The sequence below is a fragment of the Ochotona curzoniae genome, unplaced genomic scaffold, assembly GCF_017591425.1.
Source record: "Ochotona curzoniae isolate NIBS_2020 unplaced genomic scaffold, NIBS_Ocur_1.0 contig_908, whole genome shotgun sequence".
Taxonomy (NCBI): domain Eukaryota; kingdom Metazoa; phylum Chordata; class Mammalia; order Lagomorpha; family Ochotonidae; genus Ochotona; species Ochotona curzoniae.
In genome coordinates, this window is record NW_024466607.1 from 15,332,098 (window position 1) to 15,344,856 (window position 12,759).

Below are 12,759 nucleotides of genomic sequence, written 5' to 3' on the forward strand. Positions count from 1 at the left end.
CTCCAAAAAGAGAGATCTATTATCTGTGTGTTCCCCATCAAAAATTGTACAGAAGATGTCTGACAGAGGTGGAGTCCAATAGGCAGTCACAAAAGGAATACCTTGAATAACAAAAATTAAAAATTACTTTTAATTGGAAAGTCAGATATACAGAGAGGAGGGGGGACAGAGAAGATCCTCTAGGTCCCCTGATTCAGTCCCCCAAGTGGTGGCGATGGCCAGGTCCAGGTCTCCCACACGGGTGCAGGGTTCCAAGGCTTTGGCTGTTCTTGCTTGCTTTCCCAGGCCACAATCTGCGAGCTGGATGGGAAGCAGGGCTGCCTGGATTAAAACTGGCGCACATATGGGATCCTGGGTGCATGCTAGGTGAGGATTCTATCCACTAGGCTACCATGCCGAGCCCCGAAAATATATTTTTTAAAGATTTATTTATTTTTTTATTGCAAAGTCAAATATACTGAGAGGAGGAGAGGCAGAGAAGAAGGTCATTCTGTCCGATGATTCACTCCCCAAGTGACCGCAACAGCCAGTGCTGTGCTGATCCAAAGCCAGCAGCCAGGAACTTCCTCCAGGCCTCCCACACAGGTGCAGAGTCCCAAGGATTTGGGCCATCCTCGACTGCTTTCCCAGGCCACAAGCAGAGAGCTGGATGGGAAATGGGACTGCCAGGATTAGAACCAGTGCCCATATGGGATCCCGGCACATTAAGGTGAGCACTTTAGCCGCTAGGTCACCAGACTGGAACCAAATTATTATTTTTTTAAATAAAAGAAATGGACGCATGGATGAAGAGATGGGTCTGTGACTCTTTTTTGCTCTATACCCTGCATTATTTACTAAGCTGTGGTGACCTCTCTCTCTTCCTTTCCCCTCTCTGAGTCAAAAGCCATAGTAGATGCACAGGTTTTCACAAAGGTTGAGGGACAAAAGCCAGCAGAGACTACAGTCAGGGTGGTTAGAGTGTGCCTAGCAGATGTAAAGAGAAAGCTAGGGTGGGTGTCCCAGGCACCCTCCTAGACTGGATCTGGGCTGTCTTGCTGGATAGTGTATAACCTGTGGTCCTCTTCAATCTTTAACAAGGAGGCTTCACATCCTAAAGATGGCTTGGTGCCACCTAGAGGCAGCTGAAGGAAAAGGGGCAACAACCTAGGCCAGGGTCATGGATCAAGGTGGGTAGTGACAGCAGCAGAGTGATGTCCTCCAAGGGGAGAATGATGAGAGGGGAGGGAGGAGCAGGGACGGGAACATAACGGGGCCACCAAAAAATTGGAGGGACGGGACAGAGCCAGGGAACAGACCCGGTGCTCTGATAATAAGAGCAAAAAGGGGCCCGGCGCGATGGCGCAGTGGTTAAGGTCCTCGCCTTGCACGCCCGGGATCCCATATGGGCGTCGGTTCTATCCCAGCAGCCCCACTTCCCATCCAGCTCCCTGCCTGTGGCCCGGGAAAGCAGTCGAGGACGGCCCAAAACTTTGGGACCCTGCACCTGCGTGGGAGACCCGGAAGAGTCTCCTGGCTTTGGATCGGCATTGTATCGGCCGTTGCGCTCACTTGGGGAGTGAATCATCGGATGGAAAATCTTCCTCTCTGTGTCTCCTCTCTGTATATCTGCCTTTCCAATAAAAAAATAATAAAATAAATCTTAAAAAAAAAAGAGCAAAAAGGAGCTGTAGCAGGACAAAAACAAGCAAACAAAACACGATGGAGACAGGGATTATGGCACACTATGACAAGCTGGAGCTCACAACACTGGGTACTAACCCCAGGCGCAGCTCCTCTTCTTTGGATCCACCTTCCTGCTAATGCATCTTGAGAGGCAGCAGTTGATGACTCAAGTGCTGGCTAAGGCTCCAGGTTCCAGGTGTAGGCTTAGCCCAGCCCTGGCTCTGGGGGAGGGGTATGCGGAGGGTGCACTAGTGTCATTCTGCATTTCATGTAGATAAAAACAAACTTTTTTTTTAAAGGACCGTAATGGGATAGTTGGGGAATAATTCTGCGGCACTGAGTTGGCCTGCCTGTCCTGCCTTGGCCATGCGCATTCCCCAAATAGTACTTCCTCCACTAGGGAGTGTCTGGCTCAGTCTTGACAAACGGCAAAGAATCGGCTGTGGGGGTAATGACTCCCTGTGCCATTCCCCCCAAAATTGCTGGATCTAGAACTTTGAAACTACCTGGTGGGCTCAGCATGATAGCCTAGTGGCTAAATCTTTGCCTTACATCCTCCAGAATCCCATATGCTCAAGTTCTTGTCTCGGTTCCTCTACTTCCCATCCAGCTCCCTGTCTGTGGCCTGGGAAAGCAGTAGAGGACAGCCCAAAGCTTTGGGACCCTGCATCCATGTGGGAGACCTGGAAGAAGCTCCTGGATCCTGGCTTTGGATTAGCTCAGCTTCAGCCATTGCAGCCACTTGAGGAGTGAACCAGCAAACAGATCTTTCTGTATTTCCTTCTCTCTGTATATCTTCTTTTCTGATAAAAATAATAAATTTTTAAAAAAGAAAGAAAAATACCAGAAGGAAGCAGCAGGCTTGAGGTTCCCATTTCAGTCCAGAGCCTTGCCTTCTTTTAGTGAGGGCCGCCCTTTCCCTCAGCAGGTCACAGCTGAGGTCAATGACCCCTGAGCTGGGGCTGTAGGGATGCTAGGGAAGAAGCCCAAGCAGCTGTGGTCAAAGCATCAGCACACATGCCAGGTGTGGCCATAATTCCAAGTGCTAAAGGATCAAAGCTGTTGGGAGGGATGTCTGGGGAAGAAGGGGGTCATGGGTAACCAGGGGCAACCACCACTGAGGATCACTGGATAGGAGGGCACAGGGTCAGCTGAGTAGGCCTGCAGGATAGGGCACCTTAAAGTCAATGAGGGTAAAGCAGCAAGCAACCTTGAGGTTCAGCTGGATAGTGACGTTATCAACATTGGTGGCAAGGTGTTGTCAGAGTGACCAGCTCCACCTCAGATCCCAAGGCCACATAGGTGGGACACACTGGCCCCTAGCACTCTGGGAGATCAAATCCTCAATGCCATACCCTCACTTGGCCTGAGTGTAACAGAGGCAATTCTCAGTGCCTAAAAGTGGCCAAGGAGATCAACCAGGCCTGGCCAACCTCTCTGCAATGTCACAGCACATGCTGTCCTCTCAGTTCTCCAGCAACAACCATGTGCCTACCAGGACTGAACCTAACCATGACATCCTGAAGCTGCCATTCCCATCATCTGTGCTTCAACAGGCTAATCCTCTACCTTGTAGTGCCAGTATCCTATATGGGTACCGGTTTGAGTCCCAGCTGTTACAATTTTTCTTTTTTAATATTTATTTTTATTAGGAAGGCTGATCAGATTTACAAACAGAGACAGAAAGATCTTCCATTCACTGGATTCACTCCCCAAATGGTAACAATGACTGGAGCTGAGCCAATCTGAAGCCAGGAGCTTCTTTTGTGTCTGCCACATGAGTGCAGGGTCCCAAGGCTTTGGGCTGTCCTCCACTGCTTTCCCAGGCCGTAAGTATGGAGTTGGATAGGAAGTTAAACAGCCAGGGCATGAACTGGAGCTTATATTGGATCCTGGTACTTGCACATTGAGGATTTAGCTATCGAGCCATTGCATTTGGCCCTGGCTGTTCCATTTCTTCATGTGGAAGACCAAGAAGATGATCCTGGCTCCTAACCAGCTCAGCTCTGTCCATTGTCGCCATTTGGGGAGTGAACCAGAGAACAGAAGATCCTCTCTATATAAATTTGTCTTTCAAAAAACCCAAAAACCAAAATGTTGGGGTCCAATGCAGTAGCCTAGCAGCTGAAGCATGCACCAGGATCCCATATGGGCACCAGTTCGTGTCCTGGCTGCTCCACTTACCATCCAGCTCCCTGCCCGTGGCCTGGGAATGCAGTAGAGGATGGTCCAAGTCCTTGGGACCCTGCACCCGCATGGGATACCCAGAAGAAGCTCCTGGCTTCAGATTGGCTCAACTCCAGCCATTGCAGCCACGTGAGGAGTGAATCAGTGAATGGAAGATCTTTCTTTCTCTCTTTTCTTGTTTATCTGTCTTTCCAATAAAAAAAGTTCAGGCCATGGAGGTCACAGGTGGATGAATTTCAAAAGTGCTGGCCACAGGCAATAATTGAGTTGCCTGACAGGTAGCAGAAACTGCCACTGGAATGGCCAAGCATCAGCATTTGACAAATTCTGGCCCATTGTTCCAGGAGCCTGCACTGGGAGCAAGAGGGTCTGAGCAGACACCAGGGGTATCCCATTCCATACCACACCACACCGCACCACACCCGATAGCACAGCCATGTTGCCTCTCCAGGAGATCACATCCTCATTTGCCAAATCTTCCCTCGTAGACTTATGGAAGAAGACACTGAGCCCTCTCTGGCCTATTTTTCCCCCACTGGGAAAACCTACATCTCACTCCTTGGTGGCAAGAGCGGAAGTGGAAAGAGGGCACCCAGGCAGTCCTGGGCAGTAACAGCTGCCATTAGGCCTAAAAAATATAGTGAGCTCTAAGCTGCAGCTTAGTGGACCTGGAGTGGCCTTTAAGTCATTCTGCAAATTCACACTGCAGATGAAAGTAGAGCTGCTAAAGCTAGTAGCATTCATGGTGGTGGGGCCACCAGACAGCTGGGAGTCGGGCAATCCTGTGAGAGGCAACACACTTAAGACACTTAACATTGGGCTCAGTGTGGTGGCCTAGTGGTTAAAGTCCTCGCCTTGAAAGCACCGGGATCCCATATGGGCACTAGATCTAATCCCATAAGCTCCACTTTCCATCCAGCTCCCTGCTTGTGGCCTGGGAAAGCAGTCAAGGACGGCCCAAAGCCTTGGGACCCTGCACCTGCATGGGAGACCTGGAGGAAACCGCACCAGCCGTTGCGGTCACTTGGGGAGTGACTCATCGGACAGAGGATCTTCCTCTCTGCCTCTTCTCCTCTCTGTATATCCGACTTTGCAATAAAAAAATAAACCTTAAAAAAAAAAAAAAGACACTAACAGCAGGTGGCCAGCATGGTGGGGAATTGATTCCATTCCTGGTCACTCCGCTTCTGACCCAGGCTCCTATTAATGTGCCTGGAAAAGGAGCAGAGGCTGACCCAAGTGTTCACGCAGATGCTGGCAATAGCCAGCGTTGAGCTAAAACTGGGTCAGGCCAAAGCCAAGAGCCAGGAGCTTCAATTGAGTCTCTCATGTAGCTGCAGGCGTTCAATCACTCAGGGCTTCTGCTGCTTTCCCACACATTATCTGGGAACTGGACTGGAACTGTTAATAGCTGTAACTTGTACTGATGCCCAAATGGGATGTGGCCCACAGTACCAGCTTTTTCCGGGTCAACTCTCATTTTTTTTTCCCTGTCTTTTAGACCCATGAGAGCTGATTTCTCTTTGGCCCAGCTCCCTGAAAACATGCCTGGAAAGATGGCAGAAGATGGCCGAACTCTTTGGGTCTCTGCCTCCATGCAGAAGACCTGGATGGAGTTCGTCTCCTGGCTTCTGCTTGCTCCAGTCCTAGGAAACCAGCAGATGGGAAGATCTGACTCTCCTCCTCTCTAAACTCTTGTCAAATAAATAAATATTCCTTAAAAAAATTAGATGCGGGCCTGGCAAGTTAGCCTTGTGGCTTAAATCCTCACCTTGCATGCATCGGGGTTTCATATGGATGACAGTTTATGTCCTGGCTGTTCCACTTCCCTTCCAGCTCTCCGCTTGTCGCCTAGGAAAGCAGTTGAGGATGGCCCAAAGGCTTGACCACGTAGGAGACCTGGAAGAAGTTCCTAGCTTTGGATTGGCTCAGCTCCAGCCACTGCAGCCATTTGGGAAGTGAACCAGTAGTTGGAAGATCTGTCTCTCCTCTGTAAATCTGACTTTCCAATAAAAATAAATAAAATTCAGAAAAAAAAAAAAACACAACCAGATGCTCAAAAGCCTCAAGTATAGAAGAAAGGGTGAAGAGAAGGGGACCCCCAAAAGCACAGGCCCAGGCGTTAGTGGAGCCCAAACCCAGGGACGGTAAGGTCTGATTCTCATTCAAACAACTCTGCAAGGCTTATCTTCAGGAGCCCCTGGGCAATGTGACCTGTTCCCTACCACCTCAGCCACCGGCCATTCAGCCTGGAACCCAGGGAGGACCTTAAGAGAGGGGCAGCCAGCTCTGCACAGGACCCAGGCCCTTCTTTAAAACAAAGGGTTAACAGTATCTGAAATGGAGGCTAGCACAAGGGCAGATAGCCTAACACTCTAACTGCACATACTAATATCCCATATGGACACCAGCTTGAGTCTTGGCTATTCTACTTTTAAAAAGATTTTATTGGAATGCCAGATTTATATAGAAAGACTGAAAATCTTCATCTCACTGGTCCCTTCCCAAATGGTTGCCATGGCCAGAGCTGAGCAGACCTGAAGCAGAAGCTTCTTCCAGGTCTCCCAAATGGGTGAATGCTCTCAAGACTCTGGGCTCTCCTCTACTGCTTTCCCAGGCAACAAGCAGTTAGCTGGATGGGAAATGAAACAGCTGGGACACAAACTGGTATCCACATGGAATGCAGGAGCTTGGAGGTGGAGGACTAGCCCATTATGTAGGGCCCTGCTCTACTTCTCGTCCAGCTCTGTTTATGGCTTAGAACAGTCCTTGGGCCCTGGCACCCACGGGAGACCTGGAAGAAGCTCCTGATATGCTCAGCTCCGGCTATGCTGGCATTAGGGGAGCAAACCAGCAGATGGATCTCTGGTTGCTTCCCTTTCTAAGTGTTAAATCTGCCTTTCAGATAAGAACAATTTTTTAAATCTCTGAAATTTACAGGTCATGGGATTGGTTCTTCAAGTGGACAGAGCACAGATCCAGGGACAAGGCATCACTGATCAGTGAGTGGGGGAAACCCTGCTAGTTCTACTACCGGGTGCCCTAACCAACCAGGGAGCAAATTTCTGCTACAGTGAGGTGGCTTTGTGGTTCCTATTTGATGTCTCTCCCACATCCCTTGCTACCAATTGAGGCTAGGAGCTAGCAGCTCTGTCAGTGGAGCAGAGGAAGGGAGGGAATTTAACTCCTTTAGGGCCTAACCCTACCCTAAACAAACCCAAGCAAAACCCCAAAGTTCTAGCCAGAGCTGGTTGGGGTCAGATGGTCCATTTGGCCCATTAGGGGCAAAAGGCTCCCCTCTCTAGCTTACAAACCTCATAGCTCGGCCCAGGGCAGTGGCCTAGTAGCTACAACCCTCGCCTTGCATGCCCTGCAATCCCATATGGCTGCTGGCTCTAATCCCAGCAGCTCCACTTCCCATCCAGCTCCCTGCTTGTGGCCTGGGAAAGCAGTCGAGGACGGCCCAAAGTCTTGGGACCCTGCACCCAGTGTGTGAGACCTGAAGGAGGTTCCTGGCTCCTGGCTTCGGATCTGCGCAGCACCGTCCATTGCGGTTGCTTGGGGAGAGAATCATGGGATGGAGGATCCTCCATTTTGTATATCTGACTTTGCAACAAAAAATAAATCTTAACAAAACAAAACAAACCTCCTATCTCACCATTCAAAGAAGGGTTATCTGAGGTCACAGCTCCCCAGCTGCCATCCTGTCCTCAGGGCATGGTCCTCTCACACTAAAGCCTGTAGCAATTTCCTCTCATTTCTCCAAAGAGCTCTAGGGACACCCTTCTTCACTCCCAGAGATCACCTGCCCCAGGCTATGTCCCTGAGGCTGTTTCCCTAAAAAACCAGACACACACTAAGTGGAGTGTGGGCGAGGAGACTAGAAAGTGGAAAGGTATAAAACGTGATGGATGGAATAGCAGACATAAAACTTGGAGAACAAGTCACAGTGCATTGCGCCATGAGAACACCCCTTCTGCCCACCCCACCCCGCCCCTTGTCCTCCAGTTTTTGAAAGGAGGCTAGTGGCTCCAGGGGCCCTGGAGAGAGTACCCGGAGTTTTCCAGGTTGTGCAGTTCACACTGTGCCACTGGCCATGCTGACAAGCTGGGCTCTTTCCTGGGACCTGGTTGTGTGAAGGAATCAGGGTGCTGAGTGTGGCAGCAATGGCTGGAGCCGGATGACAGGAGACAGGTTCACCCGGAGGACCCGCTGCGCCCACTGCCGCACCTCCTCGTCCGAGGACATCCTGTCCACCTTGATGGCACGCAGTTTGAGCAACTTGGCCGCTCCTGGCCCCAGCCATGCCTTAGGAGATCGTGGCCCAAGTCGCCGTGTTCTCTTCTTGGGGGGAAGGTCCTTGGCCTCCTCTGCCCTTTTCCTCTTCTGTCCTGCAGTCTCACGGTGGACTTTCTGGCTCTTTCTTGCAGTCCTGGCCTTAACAGACCCCTTTGGCCTGCCTCTGCCCCTGGGCTGGATTGGAACAGCCTTGGCTTTAGCTCTGGCTCTGGCGTGCGCTGCAACAGCCCTGGCCTTTATCTGGGATGCCTTAGCTCTGGCCCGGGCCTTGGCCACCTTGGCCTGTGTTCGAGCAGCCTTGGCTCGGGGTCGGGCAGCTTTGGTCAGTGTTCGAACTAACTTGCCCTGGTATGTTTTGGTGCCTAAGGCAGAGCCCCCTTTCATTCGCAGACCACTGAGGGATCCAGTGGCTCTGCAGGTCTTGCCATGGGGCTTGGTGCCTTGTTGGGGTGTGGTCCCTGGTGCTTTGCGAGTCACACACTTGGGGCCCTTGCTTGTGGATTTTCTGGGAGCTCTGGGCCGGGGGTTCCTAGGACCCTTCCCTGAACCTTTCCGCAGTTTTAGTGGCGAGTCCGCAAGGGGGAGCTGTAGTGACTGTGCCTTGTGCTTAGTACCCAAGCAGGGCATGGGAGTCTTGAGTGGCACCAGGGCCTCAAGGACCACGGAGAGCCGCATTGCAGGGTAGACACCTGGGTAGAGGTGGGCAGGGAAGCCCACTGTGGCACCCCTGGCACGGCTGGCACTTGACTGTTTCAGGGAGCTCAGCAGCAGGTTGGTGGTAGCATGCTTGGCGAGGGCTGGTGCAGACGCCTTGGCCAGCCTGCTGGACAGCGACATGGGGAGCAGCGTAGCCCGGCCTGCAGGCAGCCGCAGAGCAGTCTGGGGAGTACTGGCTGGAGGTGCTGTGGTGGCTGGGTTGGGGGCACGAGCCTGTAGCTTCGTCTGGCTTGGGGGGCTGGCTGTGCATGAACTATAGCCATAGACATCACCACTGCGTAGAATGGTGGGCTGGAAGCCATCGTCTCGCAGGCCCTGCAGGAAGGCCACGAGCTGGGCCTCTGTGGCACTGAGATCCCGGCTCATGGGGTTAAAGACAAGCAGCGCCTCTTCCAGGGCCTTCTTTCCTGCCGTGGAGATGCGCGACCATGAGTGCACAGCTTTCTCCTCCACATGCTGCACCACCACGCTCATGGCATTAGGCACTGCCGATCTGCTTGCGTATCTGCAAACCAGCGCTCAGCACCTCCAAGGCAAGAGGAAAAGAGTCAATAAAAATGACACCAAAACATGGGGCCAGAGCCCTCAAAGGCCAGTCAGGACCCCTGTTCTCCACCATACTGCGGGCAGGGGGAAAGAATCTGGCCAGGAAGTTGCTCCCTGGTCTTGATCACTGTGGCTATGGGCCAGGCAGCTTCTTTGAGATGGGGGCTTATAGCAATTCTGGGAGGAGTTGGGTGCACTCTATTTCAACCTGGCAAAGCAAATCATGATCCCTGTTCTCTGGGAGCCCAGTGTGGAAGGCCAGATGGAGCCATGGGTGTGAAAGGACTAGATGTTAACAGACCACAGACAATGGCACATCCTCTGCCATGGGCCTACAAAGAGAACCAGGGTCCTTCCAGAGGCAACATAAAGTCAGAAGTGTTGGCCAGAGGGTCCAGGTCTACCGTGTTTCATCTCTGTGCCAAGCACTTGCATGTGAGCAGGAGGAAGGAAGCTATCCTCCACACTTCCCAGAGAGGCCTCTCGGCAGCCCATTTCCTAGGTCTACAGTGGCAGCCCAATTCCTGGGTCTGCAGTCATGGAGACCAAATGCTTCAGCAGCAGGGAGGGGAGAAAGCCAGCCTCTTCCAAAGACACTAAATAGCTGATCAACAGCAGGTTCTCTAAGCAATCACACCAAGAACCCAAGGTGGGAAGACAATGGGAGCAGAAGGCATGCTAGGTAAAATGTGCTCAGCCAGGGAGATACCCAGAGAAGGAAGCCTGCGGGAGGGCTGGGAAGGGTTCTGTAAGCAACTCCCTAGCTACACAGGGGCATTCCACAAAAGATCAGCCAGGCTCCCAGGGCTCCGCAACTTCTTCCTTTGGCCCTAAGGGAGACCAAGACGTCTGAACAAGGAAACACCCGGGAGGGAGGGGAGGAGAGGCGCCCTGGGACTCCTTGTTTGGAAACAGTTAGGCTCCTTAGGTGTCTGGGGCGCCCCCCTGCTCCCTGAAGGGAATCTCCAAGTACAATCCTTGCACGTGACTTTAGTTCTTTTATTTATTTCTTTATTTACGTTGAGGGAGTTGGAGTTCCCAGGGCTGTGGACTCAGGAAGGGCCCTATCGAGACCACTCTCCGTTCCCTGCCCTGCCCCAACCGGTCCAAGGACCCTCGGGAGGGGTCTGCTGGACGCTCCAGAGGCTGTGGGAACACAGGCCGTAACTGGGCCCCCACCCAACTTTCCTTCACACGTTCCCCGCTCCACACCTCCCACCGCTCCCCCTCCCGTTCCCCGTCCCAGACCAACTGGGAAAGTAGACGAGAGTGCAGAAGGCGCCGTCGAGGCAGACCGGGGGAGGGGGCCTCCTGGGGTTGGGAGGTCGCATCCCTGCAGCCCCCACCGCAGCCAAATGTGCGTGACGGACCGAAGGTGCCAGCCCGACCGGGACGGCGCAGCCCCCGGGGTGGGGTCGCTGGGCGCAGGGTGGGGGTGGGGCGGGAGGACCTCGGCGGCCACTGCCGGCGGAGGACGTGGCTCTGGGCAGAGGCCGCCGCCTGGCCCCTCCGCCCGGACGCCTCGCGGGGCCGCACACCTCCGCGGCGCGGCTAGGCCCGCGGCTCCAACCTACCGGCGCCGCCGCGGGGACCCAAGACGCGCCTCTGCGCCGCCTCCGCCGCTCCAACATGGCCGCCCGCTGCGTGCCGGAAGTGCGCTTGCGCTTCCGCTTCCTGGACCCGGTCCGCCCTTGTGACCCTTGACCCCCTCCAAGACCCCATTTCTACACCCACCAACCCCCCCCCCCAAAGTCAGAGAGGAATGGGACCGATGGGATCCTAGGGAGGACTGCCTGGAGGTGGTGGCCTTCAGGGACTGTGCGGAAACCTGAGGAGCAGAAAAGTTGGTCCTGGGCCCACACACCTAATGGGCCACGAATGAGTGTTCGTTGCAAAGGCGTTTGTTTTTTTTTGGTGGTGGGTCGGGGGCTCGTTTGTTTTGGCAGCAATGATACTTCCTCTGAGTACGGCAGGTCCTCTTTTGTTCAGAATTGGGGCCTCCCACAAATGCTTAGAGTTGGCGCATGTCCAGTCTTAGGGGCCCCCTGGGACTAGGAGCTGGAGGATGTGTCTTTTCGCCTTGCTCTGAGGCCAGCAGAGAGGGGCCCAGGGTATGCAGAGATCAGAGGACACCTGTCCAAATTAGCCCCAGCCCTCTCTGGCTTCAGAGGATAGTCTCCATAGTTCTGACCAAGAGCTCCACACCACAGTTGGATGGGAGCCCCTGTTGGGTGGATGAGGAAGTGAGGGGTGTTTGTGTTGAGTCAGGGGGCAGAATGGTTATCCCAGCTCCTGGACTTTGACCTTAGAAATCACGTGAGGGTCACTGGATGGAGTATATCTTTTAGGAACTGGGTGCTAGCCCTCTCTCCTCCTTGTGTGACCTTGGGATCCTCCAACTGCAGACACAGAGGGGTCAGGGAACATCTAAGGCCAAGTGTCACTCCACTGAGCATGCTTGAGGCCTCATTGGTGCCCCTTAGAGGTTCCCAGGGCCTCTCCACTGGCACAGGGCCTTGTTACTTTCAACAACAAAGAAAGCAGCAGGAATGGCAAAAGTCTCTGTCTCTCTCTCTCTCTCTCTTTTTTTTTTTAGGAGGTTTTTATTTCAGCAGAGTAGGAAAGGGAAGGGTGGTGGGAAAGCAAAGAGGAAAAAAGGGCGCAAAAATCTCTTGATGCCCTGGGGTGAGTGTTCCAGCTATTTGCCCTGGCAGAGAGAAGGGTTGGGTAGGGACTCAAAGGTCAGATTCCCACGGGTCATAACCAGGAAGTTCCACTTGACACTCCCTATCCTTAACTATGGATGAGCCCTGTCTCTGGCCCTGTCCATAGTTGAGAACTGGCTGTCCACTATGAGGACCAGTCCAACTTCACCTTCTCCACCTGCTGGCCGAGTTGGCTCTCTGTGTGCAGGTGGGGTGGGGCTGTGACAACAGCAGATGCTTCCTTGAAGAGGCTGAGCCTGAGGTGTGTTGTGGAAAGGAGAGCCCCCAGGTGAGGAGCAAGCAGGGTGGGAGGGTAGAGGCTTCCCAGTCAGGCTCTGTTCTAGCTGGAAGCAACCATGGCACCACCATGTTTACATAGGTCCTCTGCTGGCCCCCAGGAGGCTTGAAGGTTCTCTCAGGCAAGCCAGGTCATGAATGCCCTCAAATGGCTCATCAGGAATTGAGGATGGGGGACTCTGCTTCCCTGGCTCCTGGAGTGGCACTTACGCCATGCAAGGCCCTTGTTGTACCTCAGTTTGCAGAATCCCCAGGAGTCAGTCCTTGTGGCCCATGGTGGTGCCTTGCTGGATGAGGCCACTTTTGCTGGCTGCCTTCCCTGGCTCACAGCTTCTCCTCCACT

The 12,759-nt window shown here is 53.3% G+C and overlaps 1 protein-coding gene across 1 annotated transcript; it reads right to left on the reverse strand.

Annotated features, from left to right (window-relative positions):
* Positions 1 to 7,446: 7,446 nt before the first annotated feature.
* CCDC71 (coiled-coil domain containing 71) lies at positions 7,447 to 11,050 on the reverse strand. Its single transcript, XM_040994452.1, has 2 exons — positions 10,989 to 11,050; positions 7,447 to 9,394 (listed from the first exon to the last, which is right to left on the reverse strand). Exon 2 carries the CDS (start codon positions 9,340 to 9,342, stop codon positions 7,996 to 7,998), a length of 1,347 nt encoding a protein of 448 aa, XP_040850386.1. The 5' UTR covers positions 9,343 to 9,394; positions 10,989 to 11,050; the 3' UTR covers positions 7,447 to 7,995.
* Between the last annotated feature and the right edge of the window lie 1,709 nt (positions 11,051 to 12,759).